This window comes from Phyllobates terribilis, unplaced genomic scaffold, assembly GCF_046119375.1.
Source record: "Phyllobates terribilis strain yellow unplaced genomic scaffold, ASM4611937v1 Scaffold_11__3_contigs__length_659146591, whole genome shotgun sequence".
NCBI lineage: Eukaryota > Metazoa > Chordata > Amphibia > Anura > Dendrobatidae > Phyllobates > Phyllobates terribilis.
The window spans coordinates 424,569,301-424,595,442 of record NW_027362771.1 but is presented as its reverse complement, the minus strand read 5'-3'; the positions used below and the strand labels follow the sequence as shown (position 1 = coordinate 424,595,442).

Below are 26,142 nucleotides of genomic sequence, written 5' to 3'. Positions count from 1 at the left end.
ACCTTTTTTGGATAATTTTTTATGTTTTTCTTCTGTTTTTCATTTGTGCCTTATTCTTTTAATTTGCACATTTTTAAAGTCTATTTTATGTGTTTGTCTATTTTCTTTTTAATGTGGATGGAGTTTGGCGTTTCCAGATTTTTTCAGTTGATTCATCAACTGTGACTTTTTAAAATGTCACAAAAAGTATCACAAATGTGCTCCTGATTTTACGTACGCCAGTTTTTTTGGCGCAATTTTGCAAAACTTGTGACTTTTTTGCACTAAAAAGTCACAAAACAGGTCAAAGACAAAAATAAAGGACATTTTTGACTGAACGAAATTCATGAATCTTGTTCACCATGTTGAAGAATTAGACACAAAAAAAAGTCAACAAATACCCTAAGACAAAAAAGAAAAGTTATTTCAATAAAACTGTAAATGATGAATCAGTTCCATTGTGTTAGCGAAAACTCACACATGCCAACACATAGGGAAGAGGTGTATGGGAGAGCGCTGATGCAGCCACAGTGCAGGCAAAAACTAAATCAACACGCAGCCGCTGTGGTTTAGAAATTCATTTTTAGTAAGTGCATGATTTTCCCAGAAAATTGTTTTCATCCACAAAACAGTGCTGCAGATTGTAACAGAAATCACATGACCACATAATAAAGTTATAAAGAGCAATTTCTACATGCCGCCGAGGTTTTCGGTTGCGTTAGTGTTGCATAACGTGATCCTATCCTTATTGGAAATATTTCAACGGCTATTGGACACAGTATTTGAAACCTTTGGGGCATTTGTTTTTTTTTTTTACTTAAATGCATGTATTTTGGATAGAAATAATTTTTGCAATTAGCTTTCATTCAAAATTTTTCACCATTTAGCTTTTATAGGCTATGTTTCCTGCACATTGCTGGGATAATCTTCCAGTGGCTGGGGGTCCAACAGCTGGGACCTCCAAAGATCCAGAGAAAGAAGCCCTGAAGACAACCTTTGAATATAGCAGAGGTCAAGTAAGCATACTTTCACCCCACTAATTCCTAATGAAAGTGCCAGAGACAGTTGAGTGTAGCACTCCGCTATCTCCTTAAGTCCTACTGAAAATTAATAGAGCGAAGATGTGCATTCTTGACTAGACTCAGGATCGATGGGGATTTCAGTGGTCAGACTCTCAGCGATCGGAGAGTAGCATGCTATCTTATGGACAGGGGGTAGGATCTAATATTGGTGCATGCCCTTTAACTAAGAATCCATCAGTGAACTTGTTCTGGTGGGGAGTTTGTAACTCTTCTTCCTGTCTTTTTCTGAGCTCCTCTCAACGGATTTATGATCGCATCAAAATTCAGCTCAACTTTGATTTGGGCTGTGGTGATAAATTATAAAAAAAAAAAAAAAAAAAAAAAAACAGACAGAAGAGTTACAAACTCCTGGTCAGAAAAAAAACCTCACTGACTGATTCTCAGTTAATCTCATTCTGCTGTCGGCAGTGAGCAGTAGCAGTGAAACAAGCCGGAAAAGTCAAATGGTGCAAAATTTTGAATGAAACCCAATTGGAAACATTATTTTAATTTCAAAATACATGCATTAAAAAAAAAAATGTCCCTGAATGTGTCCACATATTTTAAATAGATTAAATAATGAAAGTAGATACATGATATTTCGTACATCTAGTAAACTAACTTCAGATCACATGGTTCGATGCAAATCAGATAAAGTATTAGTATAAATAATTAGGAGCAACGTTAAAGCTTTCTTCGTCCTGGATATGATTGTTTTGACCCTAGTTTATGGAAAGTAACCAATGCAGTCTTGTAAAAAAAAAATGCACATATATGTGAGAAATCATATTTTAAATGACACCTGTCATGAGATTTATATTGCTAATACCATGGGCAGCATGAATCAGATATCGGCTGCCTTATTCTAGCCATGTATGTTTTACTCTGAAACATTGCAGATTTTCAGAAAAAACATACCTTGAAAAGCGGCTGGGAACTACGCGACTCAGATGACTAGCCGGACACAGATCCCTGGCCGCTTCTCCCAGCTCTGCTCTTCTAGACTTTGTGTATGTGATATGAGGAGAGACCTGTCGGTCATGACGTGTGAGAAGCCACCAAGGACCTGCTTCAGACTAGTGATCTGAGATGCAAAGTCCCCGACGACGTTTCAGAGTAAAACATACAGGGCTGCAATAATGCAGCCACGTGTCAGATTCGGGTGCCCGTGGATCAGACAGCATGAATCTCATGACAAGTTCCCTTTAATTTTGTCAAATCAAGTGAGCCAAGGATACTGTACGTTTGTAGCACAAGCAGGGGAGATAGTGATATGTTCCTATTTGTTTTACTCTTCCTGTGGCCCTCCGGCTGCTGGGTACTGGCCACTGGTCATTGGGTCCTTGCTACTGGTGAGGTAGTGATTCAGCAGCAGACCCTATAGAAATAGCATGGCTTACATCTACAACAGATGATCTGCTGCCACTGTCATTTTATGCTAGGATCAGCTACTGTATTACTTGATAAAATTAGATATCCTTAAATTACATCATAAAGCTCTTCACCCGGTCAGCTATAAAGCTTGCCTGTGTGAATTGTTACTCCTGCAATCTTATGTACAATAATTCGTTTACAAAATGTACCAGGGCTCTTAAAATTGAGCTGCCAGGTCCTCCAACATGTATTATGGGAAATGCAAGTATTTATTCAATCAAATAATAATTTTGGAGTCTCTTTCTTTAGAACTTTGTGTTGTGTTCCTCTATTATTCCTCTTGGCATTGGCGTGAGTCTCTACACAGAAACAGTACAATCAGTGCTGATAATGTCAGAATCAGTTAGGACACCCATATCAATAAGTGAAATTGTAACACCCGCTGTTAATTTATACATACATTTCTAGGAGGAATAATAACAGAATAGCACAAAGCAGAGTTGTAAGAAATAGAGTTGTAAGAAATGATGCTCCAGAATGGTTAGTATATAAGCTCGTATAAAACGGACACTGCAAGAGAGCAGATACATCCTCTTTAATGACAGTTTTAACTAAACCCTATAGTAATTTCCAGCTGAGTAATTTTCTAGTTCTCTAATGGATAACTTCATGTTCAGTAGATGTCTTGCTTATCTGACAATTAATATTACTTATTAATATACATTGGTATAAGAGCTTTAACATTGGGAAATGTAGGAAATAATAGGCTAAAAGCTTCTGCCCAGTAGGGTCTGTAAAACACCTGCTCTAAATCTATGCAATATGCAGTTTTTGTAAATATTTCATTATCTTTGTTGGTACATGATATATGTAAATACTTATGGATATGTAATATTCAATAAAAAATGTCTAATTAAATATGGTTCATCAAATTGTGATTTTTGAATGGTGGTAGAGCTCATTTCTGATACATCCCAACCGTACTTAGGTTTTTATCAGAGGTCACATTTTTTTATTCTTGAATATTTTGTACCTGTCAATCAGACTGCTAATAGAAGGGGCGCTCCAGATGACATAGCCAGATTACTATTATAGGTAAAGATCCAAACCACATATCTGGCCAAGATTATGCAGCAAGACCTTTGTAAAGGTGACGACCCAGATTATGCAACCAGACCTTTTGTATAGGTGATGACCCAGATTACACAGCCAGATTTTTGTATAGGTGACGACCCAGATTACGCAGCCAGATTTTCGTATAGGTGATGACCCAAATTATGCAGCCAGACTGCTCTAGGTGATGGCAATAATTTTTATAGTCAACCTATGGTAATTACTAAGTGTTCTGTAAGATGATACCAGGCACGTAAGTTATGTGTGTTTTCACCTGCATTAAACAATTTTCTTTTCCTCACTTAATGCAATTGTCTGAATGACATCTACATTTTCTTCACATTTTGCACTTACCAAAGCGTTAATAAATTACTATATTTATATGTAAAACAATAAAAATAAACATGATTCTTATGAATATTTTTGCTTTTAAAACTCTTAGAATCGACACTCAGTGATAAAATAGTTGTTCTACTATGCAAATGAAAAACTAAATATGCATAGATTTCTTCTTTATGTCATTATGGTGACAGCACCGACACTCTTCTCTCCGGTTGTAATAAACGCTGCAGGTTCTCGTTGAACCCCTTGACCTTTTTTGCAAGTGCAACTAAAAATGAGCAATGCTCGGTGTCATACATTTAATGCTTTAACAGCCTTTGCGAGATTGTTGTAAAACTGGGTCATGCTGTACGGAAAAAAAGATTCCACAACAGATTTCGGGAGGTAGCCACTAAGATCTGTCTGGAAGAAACTTAAAACTTGTGTTTTCTCAGGTTCCCTGAAAGATAGACAAAGAACAATAGCAATAATGAGATAAGTATGCCTAATAATTCCATATTACAAGACAGAAAGTGATTCTCAATTAAGACAGACGGGGATAAAATAGCTGCATTCCTCATATCCCCTATAATACAGTGAATATACCTGTAGGTTTTATATTCACTTGAATGGGTTTTCTGGTTTTGGAAAACCCCTGGTCCCTGGCTGCAGTTTGTTTTAATGCCCACGATGCAGAAATGCTGCATATTTTTTACGCTTCTCCCTGGCAGGAAAAACGCATGCGGATGTAACATGCGTTTTTCCCGCCAGGTAGAAGCGTTTGTCAAGCGTTTTTGCATGCGGGTTATCAAGCGCTTTTCCAAGAGATTTTAGCATCACTTGGAAAAGTGCTTGACAACTTGGTCACACAATATAAATCCATGCAACCGGCATAGATTTATACAGTGTGACCAAGTAATAGTTTAAAAAAAAAATCAGAATGGTGAAAAATAAAGATTATACTTATCTTCCGATGGCCCCCGGTCTCCTTCTCCGCTCCGTCCAGTCTCCCCGGTGTCTCGCGGTGGTGTGAAGGACCTGCGATGACGTCATTGAGTCATGTGACAGGTCACGCGACCGCCGATGTCAGCGGTCGCGTGACTTGTCACATGACTCAATGACGTCATGTCAGGTCCTCACACCACCACGAGCCGCCCAACACATCGCACGCATCGCTGAGGAGGCCGGGGGACATCAGAAGGTAAGTATAATCTTTATTTTTTATTTTCCATTTTTTTTTTACAGTTTCTATGGTACCCAGTCTCCTCTCCTCCAGACCTGGGTACCATCCGCACATTGAACCATCTGATATCCGCTTGTGCAGATGCAGTGATGCGGATGTCACTCGGTCCAATGCAAGTCAATGGCGACGATTACGCTGCGTGTCCGCAAAATTAATGGACATGCTGCTATTGTTCCGCAATGATAATCCGCAGCGGAAATTTCCGCAGCATGTGCACAGCACATGCGGATTATCATTGGGGACCATGGGGCACGTATTACGAAGCGTTTTCGCTGCTGAAATTCCGCAGCAGAAACGCTTTAAAAACGAATAGTGGGCACACAGCCTAAAGGGGTTGTCCACTACTAGGTTAACTCCTTCTTTATCTAAATTTTTGGCCCCTTTAATAATACAAACTGTGGTTTATTCACCCTCACACGGTCCAGCACCGAGTCTCAACCGCTGCCCCGGTGTCTGTTATTATCTGCGGTGCTGACGTTACATTGACTGTGTTGCAGCCAATCAATCAGTTTCATGCTGCCTACTCAGACACAGCTGCTGAACTCACATATTGGCTGCAGTGCAGACCCGCCTCTGGACCCGGGGAGGGCGAGTAAAGAACATGGGGAGTCCCTGTCCCTCTGCAGCAAAGAGACAGGGTTTTCCACATCTAGAAACTCTTTTAAAAGGGTTACCCCAACTTACAAAGTTAAAACCTACACACTGCTTGCTGATCCTTAGGCGTCCCACATCTGGATGGCCGAGTTTCATGAGATTTCCATGATGATATTTTTTAGATAAGTATTTTTAATAAGCAATCTGTATATGCATTGGCACGATTCCACCCCTACTGCATGCTTTACAAATGTGCCATCCGTGACACGTCATGTCCATGTGGTCACATGGGACATGGATATGATGGGCCAAGGGCTGCACATTTATAAGCAGATTTTGATTGGGTGAAAGGACATTGAAGAAAAATTGCTCTGCTTCAAACCCCCATCTATTAGCTATACCAGCAAGCCACAGCAAAGAGCAACCTCCTATCGCAGCAGACTCAGAATAAGCAAGTATTACAACCCACTTAATGAAGCTAACGAACATTGCAGATTCTGATATCTAATATCCATGGGTGGCTTTACAAATTTGGCATTACATCAATTACAAATTCATGACATTAATATTATGCTGATAAGTACATACTCTGCAATAGCGCAGCACATTCTGCAGGATCCATGATTAAGCAGTTTCCTTTTAATTGCCCTTGTATAGTGTGATCAGAGGGTGCAAATAACAGAAAAACACAAAGTAGTAATTATCAGCTGACAACCAATCCATAGTATTGCTTAATCTGATTTACAATGTTAGAAGACCCCCGATACATTAATTGCCCAGAAAATCTCACACTCATTGATTAGTTATGTTAACTCATGTATAAGATAGCGTGTTTATACCAGAGCTTCAGTAACAGAATTGTGCTAAGCACCGCGATGGCTGGTCAGCACGTCAACTGCAAGTGTAAATTTGGCGTTCAGTTCATATTCCAACCACTATGAGGCTACGATCACATGAGCGTAATCTCGAGCCGTGTGCTGTTTGTGCGCGCAATGGCCAATGCATGGATCAATGGTGGCCTATGTGCTAGTGCACTTTCATATTAATCTAAAGGAGAATTTAACCAGTTCAGGTCCACACTTCAGAACAAAATGAAGTGTGACCGGTTTTAGTGCACATCACTCTAACAGCTATAACGTTCTGATTTGTGGGTGGGCTATCAATGTGATTTTTGTGGCGTTTTCTCTTCTGATCAATGTATAAATGTAGAATTTTTAGGTTTAGATAGGCTGTCTCAAGTTCATAAATGGATAAAATTGCAAAGTGCTTGTAAAAATAAGCAAACAATTATACAATTTACCCCTTATTAAAAATTTTCTCCTTTCCCAAAACGGAGAGATTTTTAATTATGAGCTCATTGCCTAGGTTACCGGCCACCTTGCAGTCCAAGACTGGCCAGTTACCTAGGTAAGAAGCATGCATCGTGAGCAGGCTCTATGTTTTAGTGTCACAGGTTTACCGCGTCAGAGAGGGGTCAGAAGACCACAGCGTCTGATTGCACAAATTCCTGCACTAATCAGAAGCACTTCTCCTTCACATTAAACGGTGCAGGTTTCTGCTAGCAGTACAGGTGTTAATCTGTTCAGCTTGGAGTTTCTGAAGCTTCCCAGCTAGGATTATCTCAGCTGTTCAGTGTTGGCCACTCCCCTCTCCTATATATACTCGCCTCAGGCAATCTGGATTGGCAGTATTAAGTCTTGTACTGCCTGGTGGGGTGTGGAGGAGTCAGTTGTTGGTAGAGGCATTTGGAGTGTTTATCTTTGTTGCTAGGTGTTTCGGCTGTGTGCAAATACTCATCCTCTCCTATTTAGTTTTCCTTCCTTTTCTCCCTGGTATTCTTCTCTGCTGTCTGTGAGTGCATATTTGTATAATTAGTATTTTCATTTATCCCTGTATGTCCTTTCTTGTTTGTCTGGTTTATGCATATTCATACACTACTATTCCCCACTTCCCTGGGTGGGGGAGGAGGACAGATATAGGGCTGATTCAGGAGTTCAGCAAGGTATGTGACCCCAGCATCTTCACCATCAGAAGTAATCTGGAGAGCAGGGATAGCTAGGGCGCCCCTAGCATTAGGGACAGGGAAGAAGCCCCTGGCCCCGGGTAATCTGACAACATAATCGTGACATTTAGGGCCTGCTCGCTCCATTCTGGATCCGACCTGCCTCATTCCCCTTGTGCTTCTCCCATGCAGCATAGACAAAGCTACTTCTGCTAGCAGCCTGGAAGATACAACTTGAGAAAACCCCTCTAAAGTTTGAAAACTAGTAAAAATAAATGTATGTGTTATTAACATTGTAGTTTATTTTTGCAGGAATCATATACAGTTTCCCTAGAAAAGATTTTTGTGTTTGTCTTCCTCTGCTCTAATCATGCTCAGAATTAAGATATTGATTTGTATAAACAGTTTCTTTTTTGGAGAAGTGGGTATTTTATGTCTATCTTTAATTTACTTTATTTTTCTTGTTTTGCAATACTTCATTTTATTTTTTTATATATATTTTTCACAGTATAATCTTCCACTGTAACTGGATCAGTACAACATCCCAAGTAACAGAAGAAATCAGACCTGTTCTAGTGACTACAAGAGGTGGTGGTAAATCTGAACCTCCCCTTTCCAGTGGTGTAGGACAGAAAGAACAAGCAGGTGAGGTGTGGTTCAGGCTTACCAGAGCACTTCCCTATGCTTATGCAGTGGCCATTTTGAACAAGAAGATAATGGGGGACTGATCGCAGATACAGAAGGAGGAGCAGCAGAATGGAGGCCATTAGGTATAGTGACACTAGAAATGTATGGTCACATTTGCCGAGTGGAGGTAGCTTTAAAGTTCACATAAGAGAAATTCTAGCTTGCTTACCCAGGAACAGGAGCACAGAAACAACCACAAGAATGGTTAAACCCTCTGACGAAGTGTTGCTGGGGAGGGCAGCTTGGATGCTCAACATTTGTAGCTATAATGATATATATAAAAAGTGTTAATATATTTTATACTGAAACAACAATTCCATAGCATCACAACAAAACAACATTCAATATTTATTTGCAATGTAGTTTTATGGATACTGAAGTTTTCTGCTGCATCTGGTGCAGTGAATTACCTGTCCAGCAATGAGCTTGTTACTGGTTTACAACCGGGCAAATCATTAACCATTAGAGATCATGGCTGGCTTAGCAAAAGTGTGTCAAGCAGCAACTTTCCTCCTCTCCCTTTCGGAAAAAATGTTCAGGTGATTTATCTACTTGTTTGTAAAAAGTTGAGAGATAAAGCAGTTTTAAAGCTGGATTTACATCCCCTAATAATGCCCTTGGTGCTAGCTAATAGAGAGACAAACTTTACCATGACAAATCCACCTCTCACAGCAAAGGTAAAAACAGATGTGTTACATCCAGAGGCGTAGCTAGGGGTTCAGCTTAGAGAGGGCGAAACACCTGACTGGGCCTCTAACCAGGTAACCTTGATTATAACTAATTCGGCGCACCCGAATTGAAACTAAACTGAAAATAAATCTCTATACAAAAAATCAAAACTGATATTACCGCCATATGGTGACATATAGTGGTAGATACCAGTGCTGCAGACCATACAAGTGTTTACAATACATTACAGATAGTGACTTACAGCTGACATTCTTTCTGATGGAGTCATTCACTTTTCCTGTCTTTTAAATCTGGCCCAGACTGACATAACGTCTTCCAGCCAGGACTCGGCAGCAGAGATTACAACAAATACATATATGACTTCTCACATTTCTAGAACCGTCCCCACGTATCCCCAACCTGCACAAACATCCTACTGATACCCCAAAACTGAGCCACTGCGGCCATATGTGTCCTTATTACTGCACCTGCTGTGTGTCACAAAAACTGTGCTCCTTTTACAGCCCCACATAGTATTGCCCACCATTGTGCCCCTTACAAAATAAATGCCCCCCCCAGAAAATATAAATGCCATGTAAAAGTGCCCTAGAAAACAGTGTCAACATTTTCCCCCTAAAAAGTAATAATGCCCCCCAAGCGCACCTTTAACTATCACAATACTGAGTGGCCCTCACATTAGCTCCCATACTGAATAATGGCCCCCACACTGTATGATGGACCCCTCAATAGTCAGCACACTGTATGATGGCCCCCATATTATCTCCCACACTAGATAATGCCCCCCAAACTTTATGATGGCCCCCATATTTTCACCCAAGCTGTATAATGGCCACCACATTTGCAGCCATGTTGTATAATGGCCCCACAGTTGCAGCCATGTGGTTTAATAACCCCCACATTTACACCCACAATGTATAATAAACAAGCAGCGGGGGGGAAGGGGGATCAGCTCACCGGTGGAGTGGAGACAGGACACTGCTGGTCATCCGCACGGAAAGCCTGGGACTAGGCTTGAAATCCAGAGGAGTGGAAATGTAAATCCAGCGGATGTCTTGAGGTTAAAAGTTCATTTTATTCAAGTAAAAGTAAAAAGCATATCGGCAGTACAGACCAGTAGTAGTGCAAGCCTAAGCGTTTCAACCTATTAGGTCTTACCATGAGTAAGACCATGAGTAAGACCTAATAGGTCGAAATGCGTAGGTTTGCACTACTACTGGTCTGTACTGCCGATATGCTCTTTACTTTTACTTGAATAAAATGAACTTTTAACCTCAAGTCATCCCCTGAATTTACATTTGCACTCCACAATGCATAATAGACCCACATTTGCATCCACATTGTATAATGGCCACCACAATTTCATCCACGCTGTATAATGGCCCTCATATTTGCACCCACTTGCACATTGGCCCCCATGCTGTATAATAAACTTTGAGAGCCCACCCACAGAAGTCCCCATACTGTATAAGGTTCCCACCCACACTAGCATTTACAATGTATGAGAGGCCGCCATACTGTATGATGCCCCCACAGTTGTACCACGTGTTTTAATTAAAGTAAATAACATCACATACTCACCTAATCCAGGATCCTGCAAAGCGCTAGTGTACGCACTGGACATCAGAGTTCCGATGTGGCGCAATGACGTCACCGCACTGGGGCGATGGTGTACTGTGTGTGTGCCAACGCTTCTGTCACTGCAGCACTCTGCCATATAAAGCGACCTGTGGTCTACAGAACTGGGAGTGGTAGAGCAAGCCGATTGAGCGACAGTGGCTCCGGGTGGGCGCCTCCGAGTTCGGGCCCACACCCTCTGCCCCCCATGTTAGCTACACTACTAGTTAAATCCTATAAGACGGACAAAATATTTAATACACAGCATAATTATGTGTCTAGAACTGGCCTGTACTAACCATTAGATGTTATAGTACCATCTTCGTATCTTTTGATCATTACAACATCTACAAAATCCCGAGGAGAAATAAAGCCCATAGCAGCTGATGGTGTCACTGTCCTGCAAATTGTGACCTCCTAAAAGAGACAAAATAACATATTTCTCTTGTAATTATAGATCTCCTGATGTAATGTTCATGGCTTAAAAATGTAGGGGTATCAGTATTACTAATGAGTTTTTAAATAAAATAATGTGTGCTAAAATATGCCACGTCTGGCTTGTCACTCACCACAAGGAGAAACGTTACCCCTTAGATCCCAGTCTTAGACAAATCAGATCTGATGAGGAGCAATACCCCAAAACGCTGTGTCTGCAAATTGAGATTCTGATTTGGCTTTTATACCAATTCATATGGCAAGTCTCGTTAAAGGGTCGATTTTGACTTTTAGGATTGCTACTTCCAATAATTTAATTTCCAAGAGGAGCATGCATGGCCTATAGTCTCCTCACTCTGACCTGCCAGGCCTGGCTTGTGACTCTCAACAAAGAGAAACTTTACCCCTTAGATCCTAAATAATTTTATAATACATCTTTATAATTTGAGAGTTTCATTCTTCTGATACGGATTTCAAATCCTTTACATGGATAAAGAACAAAGGATTTTCTAATGATCTTTCTTGAGGAGTGCACCTCTCCTCAGCCTCCATTTGCCAGGGGGTGGTGTGTTCCTGAAGATGGACAATTCGGGCCAGGAGCATAAGTTGTGTCACTTGCATGAGCTGTTACTCAACCAATGCTACGAGTAAAGGCAGCTTGGCCTCTGCCACCTCAGAGGAGTGCAGGGACCCTGGAGCTAGCGATCCGGCCAGCTTCAGGGCAGTTCTTGCAAGCCTTAAGGTTAGGAGGTCAGCCACTGCTAATTCACTACAGGAGAGTCCGGTAACCTAGGTATATAGCAACAAGCTAAAAGAAGATTTTTAATAATTATTTTTAAAAGCACTTTGAAATTCTACCCATTTAGCAAGATTAGATAATAATAATAATAATAATAATAATAATAATAACAATAATTTAAAAAAATCCCGTTGACTGCAGCAAGCAGAGGAAAATAAGGTGCTTTTTTATGGCCACCAGACAACACTATACCCTGTGCTAACTTTGGCTTTTCCCCCAAATGAGCCATATTCCAGAGTGTTGGGAGCTGGAACCATGGCAATCAGGTGATCACATTGGCCAGTCATATTGGGCAATGATGCCAGATCATGCTAATATCACAATTTTTTAATCAAAATTATGTATACCACATCAGGATCCGAGGTCCCCATTATAGGTCAATGAGACAGTAGGGTGCCACCAATGTCCATTTAGTGCTGGGTCCAGTACGTGATGTGGTTCCAGAGCAAGTACAGTAGCCACAACAAAACTGTAAACGGAGACAGATGTGTTGTCTGTGGTGAGGCAGCACCTCAATTTTAGCACAGTACATAGGACACTCCTAGTCTATCTCTAGCAATGTCTATCTTTATCAATGCAGGGGATACCAAGAACACCACTGTGCACCCTGCAGTACCATTTAAAATGTGAAAGGGGTTGTCCAGCCTTAGAGTAACTGCAGACTTGTAGCCTATGTGATTGCAGACTTGTGAATCCTCATATCGCGCGCACTGTCCACTGTGAGGATTCTCTGGGACCGGGCAGTCATGTGACTACGAGTATGTGATTTGCGTACTCCTGGCCACATTCCAACTAGACTGTATCCAGCCTCGCTCAATACACTTGTACTGAGTGAGGCCGTGCCCATCAAGTTGGCACGTGACCGCATGTAAGCAAATCATATACTAACAGTCACGCACCTGCCACTGTTCCCTGGCACTGGAGAATCCTCAGTGTGTGTGGTGTGAGGATTCACAAGTCTGCAGACTTGTAGCTTAAGACTGGACAACCCCTTTAAGTTCAAATTGAAGATTTAGCAACCATGTTATGCCATGCAATGTCCATCAAGTTCAACCTAGTGAGGTAATTTATGAGACTGTCCAGAAATGACTTCCTCCATTTATCTGACCTTTCTGTACTCACATCAGTAACAGTTTGCAAGAGCTGAAAATCATCCACATTACTATCCCACTTCACCCTCAGGCCGCCAGCCTCTGGTTTTAAACATTTCCAAACATCTTCTGGTTTAGCCGCCACTGGGCCTTCTCCTTTGTATCTATATGTGAAATAAAACAGGATCACGTTAGGCCTCTTCACACCATGTCGTTATCTTTCTTTCTGAACATTTTTTTTGCCAAAAGAAAGTATAAGAATGTATCCTAATAGCATGACATTTGTTCAATGTCAGTCAGAGGCTCTCCTCCGAGAGGGGTGAGGCTTTATGTGAAAGGGGCATTGCTTAAGATGCAACTTCTTGAACCAAAATTTGGGCACAAATGTATGGCACAAAGTAAACCAACAAATTAATCCAACTGCATGAGTTTTTGTGATAGCCCTACTAAAACTGTCTAAAGTGTATCTTCACACTTTCGCTTTGTCATTATATTTGTCTGCTCTGGTTTGGAGAACAGAAAATTAGAGTTAATGTCTAAAATGAACCTGTTACATTTCTGATGCAAATGTCAGCAGAAATACCTAACTGATTATTATGGCATCTATCATGGTTCCATTATAAGGCTGTGTGCCCACGATGCATTTTTAATGCGTTTCCGCAGCTGCGGAAACGCATTAAAAACGCATGGTAGAAGGGCAGCAATGTTCCCCAATGATAATCCGCATGTGCTGTGCCCATGCTGTGGAAATTTCCGCTGTGGATTATCATTGCGGAAAAAAACGCAGCACTAATAATTATTTTGCGGAAGTGCAGCGTTTTCGCCGCCATTGACTTGCATTAGACCGCATGGATTACGCATCACTGTATATGTAGATGCGCAATCCAAGCGATCTAATGTGCGGATGGTACCCGGGTGTAGATGAGAGGAGAGTCTCATCCACACCCAGGTACCATTAAAAAATCTGTAAAAAAAGAATAAAATAAAAAATAAATGTATACACTTACCTTCTGTCGGCCCGCGCACCGCTCCTACTTGCTTCCCGGCACTTTGCAGTGAATTCAAGAACCTGCGCTGACGTCAGAGTCATGTGACGGGTCACGCGACGCTGACGTCGGCAGGTCTTTCAATCCATTGCTGCCGGCAGCCGGGACGGAGCGAAACAAGACAGCGCGGGCCATCTGAGGGTAAGTATACATTTATTTTTTTATTTTAACCACTCTCTCGGGTCACACACATCATGCTGTTTGCATGGATTTATATAGTGTGACCTAGTTGTCACAAGCACTTTCCAAGTGATGCTAATCGCTTGGAAAGCGCTTGTCAATCCGCATGCGGAAATGTCAGTGGGTAACCGCTCCATTTCCGCATGTCCCTGGCAGGAAAACGCATGTACAATCCGCATGTACAATCCGCATGTACAATCCGCATGCGTTTTTTCTGCCAGGGAGATGCAGAAACGCTCAGGAAAAAATCCTGAGCATTTCTGTATCGTGGGCACATAGCCTAAATCACGTTTTAGAACAGAAAAAAAAAATTCTGCATCAGATACGCAACAGATCTGTTATGGACATAAATTCTGTTCATCTGTTCCCTAAAAGAGGACAGGCAAATGGAATTCCTGAATAGAAGTGTGAACACAGCTTACATCTACGCTGTTTTTTTTTTATTTTGTTTTTTAAAGGCTGGACAATTTATGCATAATGAAATATGGTTAAAGGGAACCTGTCACCTGAAAAAAATGCTATTAACCTGCAGATATGGGGTTACTCTGCAGGTTAATAGCGTTGTGAAACTGCCCGGCGCCTGCACTTAGACCAACACTGCCGGGAGGAAATGAACTTCATACATAGGGGTGGAGCTGGCGTGGGTACAGAGCAGTGAATGAACCCACACCAGTGCCACCACTATGACTGGAAATTGAACGATGCTGGGGACCTAAAGTTAATTTCCTCCCGGCAGCGTAGGCCTGTGCGGGCGCCAGGCAGGTTCAGAACACTATTAACCTGCAGATTAACCCCATATCTGCAGGTTAATAGCATCTTTTCAGGTAAAAGGTTCCCTTTAAACACAATCAAAGGTAAAACCTAACCGAATAAAGGGAGGAAAAGAAAAAAAAGACAAGGTAGGGTAGGTAAATCTGTCGAGATAGATTACATCACAAGAAAAATTACTTTCATGGATTGGGAGGGATGGAGAAGTGTATGAATAAATTAATACAGTGGGTGAAATAAGTATTGAACACGTTACCAATTTTCTAGGTAAATATTTTTCTAAAGGGGCTATTGACATGAAATTCTTACCAGATGTCGGTAACAACCCATCCAATCCATACAGGCAAAGAAATCAAACTGTAGATGTCCATAAATTAAGTTATATGCAATAATGAGAAATGACAGGGAAAAAGTATTGAACACATGAATCAAAACAGGTGCAAAAAGCCATGGAAAGTCATGACACCAGCTGAAATTTATCAGTAATTAGAAAGCAATCCTGGCACTTAGTGAAAATAATATTAGCTGGTTCAACCGATGGCCTATACAGAAGTGTCTCATTACCAAAGTGTCACACAAGAAACATCTCATGATGAGTAAAACCAGTGGGCTGTCTCAAGATCTTCGCAACATTGTTGCAAAACATATAGCTGGCATTGGTTACAGAAGACTTTTTAAACTACTGAAGGTTCCATTGAGCACTGTTGGGGCCTTAATCCGGAGTGGGAAGAACATAATTTCACCATAAACCGGCCAAGACTAGGTGCTCCCTGCAAGATTTCAGACAGAGGAGTGAAAATGATTATCAGACAAGTTGTCCAAAGACCTGGTATCAGTAGGTACAACTGTTTCAAAGAAAACAATAAGTAATGCACTCAACCTCCATGGCTTGTATGCACGCTCACCACACGAGACTCCATTGCTGAACAAAAAGTATGTGCAAGCCCACTTAAAGTTTGTTCAACAACATTTAGACAAGTCTGTGAAATACTGGGATAATGTACAGTAGTCTGGTCAGATGACACCAAAGTTTAACTCTTTGGATCCCATAATACACATGTATGGAGACCAAAAGGCACCCTAAAAGCACCAAACCAACAGAGAAGTTTGGAGGTGGGAACATCATGGTGTGAGGCTGTTTTCAGCTTATGGCCCTGGCAAACTTCATATTATTGAAGGAAGGATGAATGCACAAATGTACTGAGACATTCTTGAAAAAAAATCTGCTGCCATCTACCAAGATGGTGAAGATGAAACAAGGGTGGACATTCCAGCAAGACAATGATCCAAAATACACAGCCAAGGAAACTAGCAATTGATTTCACAGAAAGAAACTAAAGCTGGCAGAATGGGCCAGTCAATCACCTGACTGGAATCCAACAGAAAATTTATGGAAGGAACTAAAACTCAGAGTTCATAGAAGGCGCCCACAGGGACCTTCAGGATTTCAAGAGTGTTTGTGAGGAAGAATGGGACAAAAATCACACCTGAGCAATGCATGCGACTAGTTTCTCCATACAAGAGGCGTCTTGAAGCTATCACTACCAATAAAGGCTTTTGTACAAAGCATTAAATACATTTCAGTAAGAATGTTCAAGACTTTTTTCTTGTGTCATTTCTCATTATCACATAGCTAATTTATGGATATCTATGGTTTGATTTATTTGCCTGTGTGGATTGGATGTTACTGACATCTGGTGAGAATTTTAAGTCAATAGCACCTTTAGAAATATATTTACTTAGAAATATATTTACTTAAAAAATTGGTGATGTGTTCAATACTTATTAAACCCAATGTATATGTATCCAAACGTGTTATGAAAATGAATATATAGCTTCTTTCTAAACTGCCAATATCGTAAGACAGTAGCACTGTAAATGGATTGTCCAGTGAAAAGAAGTTATCACCTATCCACTGAATATCGGTGGGCGTCCGACTGCTGGAACCCAGAAGGATCGACAATAAGAGGCCCTTTTATCCTCATTAGAATTGGGCAATCGTGCGTATGATCGATACTCACTCCATTTATTCCTTATGAGGCTGCTGAAAAAGACCAAGCACTGTGCTCAACAGTCCTATAGAAAATGAATGGAGCGGTGGTTGAGCATGTCCACTGCTGTCCAATTCTACCAGGGATAAAAGTGCCCTGTTCTGAAAATTGGTGGGGGGTCTCAGTGGTCGGACACCAGGTAGATGTTCTTAAAGTACCGTAATTCGGGCTTCATTACGTACAAGTTTCCGGTGAACTCAGTTGACGGCCTCCAGTAGACAGCAACATCACCCTAGAGAGAAAATAAACAACACCATAAACTACTGACATGTCTGTTAAATTTGAGCACAACTAGTTACTGATTGTACCTCTGCAACATTTATGCATTGGTAATTATCAACTAATATATTGGTATCCAGTGTGTGGATGTAATTGACATCTAAGTCACAAGGTTTGATATTTTAGTGCACAAAAGACGTGTTTCCAGCTCTGTACGCATTGTATCGTGAACTTACAGCATATTGGATTGACCAATGTGGGTCTTATACAGTGTACTGTGAGAATGGACAAATTCTGAGAACCAGATATAAAACCAACAACTGTTTCATGACATGTTCTTGTGCACATATAACTCCGCAAGTGACAACGATTTACCTACATAACAACTGCATTAATGTGAAGCTTTGGATTGGACACTGTGACACTACAACTAAGAGACTTTTAGAATCTTATAGTAATGTGCAGATTTGCCATCAGCAGACTGTGTACTACTAGTGAAGCCAATAAAGCTGGTACATAGTTAGGCAATGGTTTTGCTCTCATCAGTCAACTATATAAGGGGATAGTGCTTAAAGAATATACAATAGAAGATGGGCCATGATTAAAAGTTTTTTTTTTACTTTGTGAATGTTCTGCTATTTTTTGATCAAATGTAATATTGTTCTAAAAAAGCTTAAAAGGAAGTATCCAGTTTCAGGAAAGTAGACACCAAATGCTCAAAAATAACAAAAAGAGCAGATACTGAAACTCCCTGATGTCCAAGACTGTATTTTTTGTGACCTCACCGTTGCAGCCAAAACATCCAAACCCAGGCAGCGCTGTACTCGGGGAGGGTAAGTACATGCTCCGTTTGTTATTTTATTGATTGTACAGCATTTGGGGTCTACATTCATGAAAGTGGAAAACCCCTTTAATGGAGTATTCCACAAACATGACCCTGCTAATCAAAATGCTAAATTATTGATTAGTTCAAATTGACAACCGTTATATATATATATACATATATATGTGACACCCCAGGGGTCTGGTTGCCACAGTGATAGAGATATTACGTCTGAGAGCAGGTGGGAGGTCTCTTGGTCAGGGATCCTATGCATGCCACACCTCCTGCCCAGTCCTGGGAGGGGAAGAACTTCCCCTATATAAACCTAGGGCTGAGGCAGGGTTAGTGAGTAGAGAAGAAGTAGAGACAGAGAAGCAGATATAGGAAAAGAACATCAGGAGCTCTGTGGGAGCAGTGCTACAAGGAGTCAGGGGCTGGCAGCTGCAGAGCTCGCCCTGACTGAGAAGTTATCACCGGACCCGGAGTCCGAGGCTGTGGGGACTAACTCCTATCCAGCAGCAGAAACCGACCGGCAGGGGATTGCAGGTCCTCTGGCCCAGAAACCCGAAGGCACGGTCACACGCATGGGACCAGCACCGCCGTCGTGGAGCGGAAGCTACTAGAAGGCCCCGAGTCACCCGCCATACGGGTGAGCACCACACGGTACACTCAGGGACGTGGGCTACTTATACCCGCCTCTAGCAAGGTAGCCAGAAGAGTACAGTTAGTTTGGGAGGCCTACAACTCCGCCTGGCCAGGGGAGATCCCATCTGCTCAAGGACTGACCAGGCCCCAATCGCTAGCCAGTACTCCGGGAGGGTCTATCTTTGTCACCAGTAAAGACCCTGAACTACACCGTACCGTCTCCGAGTGGTTCCTGCTACCCCCATCATCCACGTCGGCTGCCCTAAGGCCATACCCCTCCCGTTGGGGGTTATACTATCACGCTGCACAATCCTACCACCGGCCCCAGCGGTCTGCCCTGCAGCAGCAGCTCCTTAGCTGTACTCAACGGGTGGCGTAGTCGTCCAACATCTACCGCTGATACATCGCCGCTCAGTCTGACTCCCTGGGCACGGACCGGATCACCGCCACGAGACTACAACCCTCAAGAGATCCGGCTCCGGGTAAGCTCCCGCGTGCGCAACGCAGCGCGACACAGGCCCAGGGGCGCGTCATATACACACACACACGTGCTTCTCACTAAGTTAGAATATCATCAAAAAATTAATTTATTTCAATACAAAAAGTGAAACTCATATATTATATAGAGTCATTACAAACAGAGTGGTTTATTTCTGTTAATGTTGATGATTATGGCTTACAGCCAATGAAAACACAAAAGTCGTTATCTCAGCAAATTAGAATAATTAACAAAAAACACCTGCATAGGCTTCTTACGCATTTAAAAAGGTCCCTTAGTCTGTTTCAGTAGGCACCACAATCATGGGGAAGACTGCTGACTTGACAGATGTCCAGAAGGCAGTCATTGACACACTCCACAAGGAGGGTAAGCTACAAAAGGTCATTGCTAAAGAAGCTGGCTGTTCACAGAGTGCTGTATCCAAGCATATTAATGGAAAGTTGAGTGGAAGGAAAAAGTGTGGTAGAAAAAGGTGCACAAGCAACCGGGATAACTGCAGCCTTGAAAAGATTGTTAAGAAAAGGCCATTTAAAAATTTGGGGGAGATTCACAAGGAGTGGACTGCTGCTGGAGTCATTGCTTCAAGAGCTACCAAACACAGACGTATCCAGGACATGGGCTACAATGGTCACAGAAATAACTTGAATCTGAAAAAAAAAAAATTAAAAATGTATGAAAATGAACAAATGAAAGTCAGTCATTGCTTTTCAACCCCGCTTCCACAGAATTAAAAAAAAAAATTAAACTCATGAAATAGGCCTGGACAGAAATGATGGTACCCCTGAAAATAATGTGACAAAAGGGACATGTTTAATCAAGTTGCGTCCACTAATTAGCATCACAGGTGTCTACAATCTTTTAATCAGTCAGTGGGCCTGTATATAGGGCTACAGATACTCACTGTGCTGTTTGGTGACATCGTGTGTACCACACTCAACATGGATGAGAGGAAGCAAAGGAAAGAGCTGTCTCAGGAGATTAGAAAGAAAATTATAGATAAGCATGTTAAAGGTTATAAGACCATCTCCAAGCAGCTTGATGTTCCTGTGACTACAGTTGCACATATTATTCAGAAATTTAAGATCCATGGGACTGTAGCCAACCACCCTGGACGTGGCCACAGGAGGAAAATTGATGACAAATCAAAGAGACGGATAATAGAAATGGTAAAGAGATTAAAGGTGAACTTCAAGCTCAAGGAACATCAGTGTCAGATCGCACCATCCGTCGTTGTTTGATCCAAAGTGGACTTCATGGGAGACAACCAAGGAGAACACCATTGTTGAAAAAAAAAATCATAAAAAAGCCAGACTGGAATTTGCCAAACTACATGTTGACAAGCCACAAAGCTTCTGGGAGAATGTCCTATGGACAGATGAGACAAAAATGGAAGTTTTTGGCAAGGCACATCAGCTCTATGTTCACAGACAGAAAAATGAAGCATATCAAGAAAAGAACACTGTCCCTACTGTGAAACATGGAGGAGGCTCTGTTATGTTCTGGGGCTGCTTAGCTGCATCTGGCACAGGGTGCCTTCAATCTGTGCAGGGTACAATGAAATCTCAAGACTATCAAGGGATTCTAGAGAGAAATGTGCTGCCCAGTGTCAGAAAATTTGGTCTCAGTCGCAGGTCATGGGTCTTGCAACAGGATAATGACCCAAAACACACAGCTAAAAACACCCAAGAATGGCTAAGAGGAAAACATTGGATTATTCTGACGTGGCTTCTATGATCCCTGACCTAAATCCTATTGAGCATCTTTGGAAAGAGCTGAAACATGCCGTCTGGAAAAGGCAACCTTCAGGCTACGTGCCCACGTTGCAGAAATGAAGCAGAAAATTTCTGCTTCATTTCTGCAAGTCTTCTCTCGGAAAAACGCATGCGGAATTCCGCACGCGTTTATCGCGCGTTTTTCTCGCGTTTATCGCGCGTTTTCCACATGCGGAATTGCCTTGCGTTTTTTATGCATTGGACAAAGGCAATTCCGCTTGCGGAAACGCAAAATTAATTGACATGCTGCGGATTTTTGAACGCAGCATAAACGCTGTGGAAAAATCCGCAGCATGTGCATAGAACTTGCGGAATCCCATTGGGGACCATGGGGTGCGGATTACCAAGCGTTTTACAAGCGTTTCCGCTGCGGAAATTCCGCATCAAAAACGCTTGTAATCTGCAACGTGGGCACGCAGCCTTAAACACAAGACAACTGGAGCAGTTTGCTCATGAGGAGTGGGCCAAAATACTTGTCGAGAGGTGCAGAAGTCTCATAGACAGTTACAGGAATCGCTTGATTGCCTCAAAAGGTTGTTCAACAAAATATTAAGTTAAGAGTACCATCATTTCTGTCCAGGCCTATTTCATGAGTTTAATTTTTTTTTTAATTCTGTGGAAGCAGGGTTGAAAAGCAATGACTGACTTTCATTTGTTCATTTTCATAGATTTTTCATTTATTACTTTTGGCAGATTCAAGTTATTTATGTGACCACTGTGGGTTTTTCTTTCATTACACGAGGGGTACCAACAATTTTGACCACGTGTGTATTTGACTCTGGCGCACAGGCAAATTAAAGATAAGCCAAATTCATTAAAAGGTGCTCACCTCTTAGCACATTTGGGGCATGTAAAACGTCAGTATTGATAAATTCCCCATCATGTGTATGGGTTTCTAAATCTGACCATGAATCATGAATATTAAAATGACAACCACAGATTATAGCATAACCATAGTGGCCAGTTTCCCATCTCGTGAATGTGCTTTTTAGCACGTGTTATGCCACGATCCTGGCTAAAATGCATTGGAAAGATTGAGCATGCTCAGTAGAAGGCAGACTCGGGATTATCCTAGGCTGACTTTACCATTTCAATCTGGAACGCCATATTCTGCACACAACACTGGGATTATTGCCAACGATAGGCTTCTGAGTTATGTAGTCTGCAGGGAATAGTTGAGGTAATGTGATTACTGTATAAGCACCTACTGAACAGAGATTTGCAGGAAGGAAAATCACAGGGAAACAGAGAGCACACTAAAAAGAGTGCGTAGTGTAAGCAACTAAGGCCACATTCACACTTTCAGTATTTGATCAGTTTTTTACCTCAGTATTTGTAAGCCAAAACCAGGAGAGGAACAATCAGAGGAAAAGTATAATAGAAAGACGTCACCACTTCTGCATTTTTCATCCACTCCTGGTTTTGGCTGATGTAAAATACTGACCAAATACTGAACGTGTGACCATGGCCTAAAAATGATATAGAAAAACTACTTCAAAGGACCACCTCTCCCCACACTACTCCGCCAAGCCCTTCACTAGCTTCCAATCTTCCAGCAAATTCAGTTTAACAACGGCTTATAAGGCTGTCCATATTCTGTCACCCCCATGTATCTCCAAACTAATCTCCCGATACCTCCCCACACGTAATCTTCCGTCCTCACAAGACCTCCTTCAGTCCGCTGCTCTCCTACGTTCCTCACCTAATCATCTGCAAGACTTCTCCCAAGCATACCCCATCCTCTGAAACTCAGTGCATCAACATGTCCGATTGTCTCCAGCATTTGGAACCTTCAAACGGAACCTGAAAACCATCTCTTCAAAAATGCCTACAGCCTGCAATGACCCCGCCGCCACCTGACCACCACCAGAGCGGCGGCAACCCCCCCCCCCAACCTACTGTCTCATTTCCTATTATCCTGTAGACTGTACACCCACGAGGACAGGTTTCTCTCCCCCTCTGTACCTGTCTACGTCTGTTTACTTAAAATTTTTATATATATATGTTATGTCTGTAACCCCTTTTTCACATATACAACATGCTGGAATTAAGGGGGCTTTAAAAATAAATGAAAATAATAATAGGAGAAAACCTCTATATCTAGACCAGGTCTCCTGCTGTTGCTGTGACTGATTCCAGTTTGATCATACACTATGTGTACTGGTTATTTTCTTAGAGAGGACCAAGGCTCCAGAAGACCACGGCTACAGAAGACCACGGCTCCAAAAGACCACTGCTCAAGAGGACAAAAGCTCCAGAAGACCACTGCTCAAGAGGACCACCGCCCCAGAAGACTGCTGCTCAAGAGGACCAAGGCTCCAGAAGACCGCTGCTCAAGAGGCCCAATGCTCTACAAGACCACTGCTCAAGAGGACCACCGCCCCAGAAGACTGCTGCTCAAGAGGACCAAGGTTCCAGAAGACCACTGCTCAAGAGGCCCAATGCTCTACAAGACCAGTGATCAAGAGGACCACCGCCCCAGAAGACTGCTGCTCAAGAAGACCAAGGCTCCAGAAGACCACTACTCAAGAGGACCAAGGCTCCTGAAGACCACTACCCAAGAGGACCAAGGCTCCAGAAGACCACTGCTCAAGAGGACCAAGGCTCCAGAAGACCACTGCTCAAGAGGACCAAGGCTCCTGAAGACCACTACTCAAGAGGACCAAGGCTCCAGAAGACCGCTGCTCAAGAGGCCCAATGCTCTACAAGACCACTGCTCAAGAGGACCACCGCCCCAGAAGACTGCTGCTCAAGAGGACCAAGGCTCCAGAAGACCACTACTCAAGAGGACCAAGGCTCCTGAAGACCACTACCCAAGAGGACCAAGGCTCCAGAAGACCACTGCTCAAGAGGACCAAGGCTCCAGAAGACCACTGCTCAAGAGGACCAAGGCTCCTGAAGACCACTACTCAAGAGGACCAAGGCTCCAGAAGACTGCTGCTCAAGAGGACCAAGGCTCCAGAAGACTGCTGCTCAAGAGGCCCAATGCTCTACAAGACCACTGCTCAAGAGGACCACCGCCCCAGAAGACTGCTGCTCAAGAGGACCAAGGCTCCAGAAGACCGCTGCTCAAGAGGCCCAATGCTCTACAAGACCACTGCTCAAGAGGACCACCGCCCCAGAAGACTGCTGCTCAAGAAGACCAAGGCTCCAGAAGACCACTACTCAAGAGGACCAAGGCTCCTGAAGACCACTACTCAAGAGGACCAAGGCTCCAGAAGATCACTGCTCAAGAGGACCATTTTGACAGGATTCACTATACTTACTGACTTAGAAATACAGCAAGATTTTTAGAACAAGGCTAGGTCCACACCAGCAGTAGATTTTTTTTTCTGTTATAGGCAAAGGAAAATGGAAATAATTCAGGAAATGGATCCAACGTCAGACCCCAGTGACTGCTAAATTACTGTTCTTGTGTCTGCCATTTTACCAGAAAAAAGGCCAGAAATATGTAATTTTATTCTGAAAGAAATGACAGATCCTGAGATGAAGCCTCTTAACTAAGGAAGACGTCATTGAAGATTATTATCCTGCAAATAAACTAGGGATTTATCTACTGCACTTTCTGACCATGTGAACATGGCCAAAGAAGTCAATAACCGCCCTAATGATCCAGTGACTGGCATTCTCCCCATCAAAGTAACAATAGATAAATATAGATAGATATGAGATAGAAAGATGTCAGATAGAGATAGATAGATAGATAGATAGATAGATGAAAGACGCTCCCCCTGCAGGATGTGCTCAGTATTACAGATGTGGAGCTTGGATTCTGTTTCCGCGATGAGTCAGTTTGTTAACCCCCTCACACCCGGCCGGCTTCTCGAACAGAATATAGCACAGATGTGCTACAGGCCTGTGCCCACTCCAACTGTTATCAGACTAGCACAGTCAGCATGCCCTACTGGCCATATATCAGGTCATGACATGCAGGATGCCGTAAGATCCCTCATAGTCGGAGGAGGATGCCGCAGCCATTACAGCACCGGCAGCCATGCCTTTGCTTACAGATTTCTTGCACAGCTTCCATCCCGCCTCGTCTTTGCTGTAGGAGAGCAGCTTGTCCGCCGCAGCCGTGGCCGCCTCTGTGTAGTCCATGGTGTGAGGAGGCTCAGGTGCCTGTAGTGGTGGAGGTGACGGGCACAGCTGGAGGAGGCGGCTCTGCCGCACGTCCGTCCCCTCACCTCATGTCTCCGCGCCTCCTCTACACCGGGGCTGGACTCCATAACTGCCGCAATTACTCAGGATTGTGAGGGGGAAGCAGGGGCTGTGTGTCCACTACAGGAGCGTCCTATGGAGGCTGTGTGAGGGCTGTGAGCGCCAAGTGTCTAAGAAATGGCACAACTACCATGTGTAATCAATATCTATAGCATGTAAAATACCCCCATGTGTAATATCTATCATGTACAATACCATAATGTGTAATATCTATAGCATGTAGAATACCCCAATGTGTAATATCTACCATGTACACTACCCACCATATGTAATATCTACCATGTACAATACCCACCATGTGTAATATCTACCATGTACAATACCCACCATGTGTAATATCTACCATGTACAATACCCACCATGTACAATACCCACCATGTGTAATATCCTCCATGTACAATACCCACCATGTGTAATACCCACCATGTACAATACCCACCATGTACAATACCCACCATGTACAATACCCACCATGTGTAATATCTACCATGTACAATACCTACCATGTACAATACCCCATATGTAATATCTACCATATACAATACCCACCTTGTGTAATATCTACCATGTACAATACCTACCAAGTGTAATATCTACCATGTACAATACCCACCATGTGTAATATCTACCATGTACAAAACCCACCATGTGTAATATCTACCATGTACAATACCCCAATGTGTAATATCTACCATGTACAATACCCACCAAGTGTAATATATACCATGTACAATACCCACCATGTGTAATATCTACCATGTACAATACCCACCATGTACAATACCCACCATGTGTAATATCCTCCATGTACAATACCCACCATGTGTAATACCCACCATGTGTAATACCCACCATGTACAATACCCACCATGTACAATACCCACCATGTGTAATATCTACCATGTACAATACCTACCA

The 26,142-nt window shown here is 42.4% G+C and overlaps 1 protein-coding gene across 1 annotated transcript; it reads right to left on the bottom strand.

Moving 5' to 3' along the window:
* Positions 1–542: 542 nt before the first annotated feature.
* On the bottom strand, positions 543–25,206 carry STARD5 (StAR related lipid transfer domain containing 5). The gene is made up of 6 exons (XM_073653142.1): positions 25,015–25,206; positions 17,231–17,280; positions 13,035–13,167; positions 10,978–11,095; positions 8,544–8,637; positions 543–4,308 (listed from the first exon to the last, which is right to left on the bottom strand). The coding sequence occupies exons 1-6, from the start codon at positions 25,102–25,104 to the stop codon at positions 4,161–4,163; spliced, it is 633 nt and encodes a 210-aa protein (XP_073509243.1). The 5' UTR covers positions 25,105–25,206; the 3' UTR covers positions 543–4,160.
* Between the last annotated feature and the right edge of the window lie 936 nt (positions 25,207–26,142).

What these genes read in the sequence shown, in the direction of transcription:
- STARD5 (XM_073653142.1), bottom strand. Translation starts at nt 25,104, where the DNA reads ATGGACTACACAGAGGCGGCCACGGCTGCGGCGGACAAGCTGCTCTCC. An exon ending in ACTGAGTTCACCGGAAACTT is followed by an intron (nt 13,168 to 17,230) that starts GTACGTAATGAA and finishes TTTCACATATAG; the next exon opens with ATACAAAGGAGAAGGCCCAG. An exon ending in TGGTACTATAACATCTAATG is followed by an intron (nt 8,638 to 10,977) that starts GTTAGTACAGGC and finishes ATATCATTATAG; the next exon opens with CTACAAATGTTGAGCATCCA.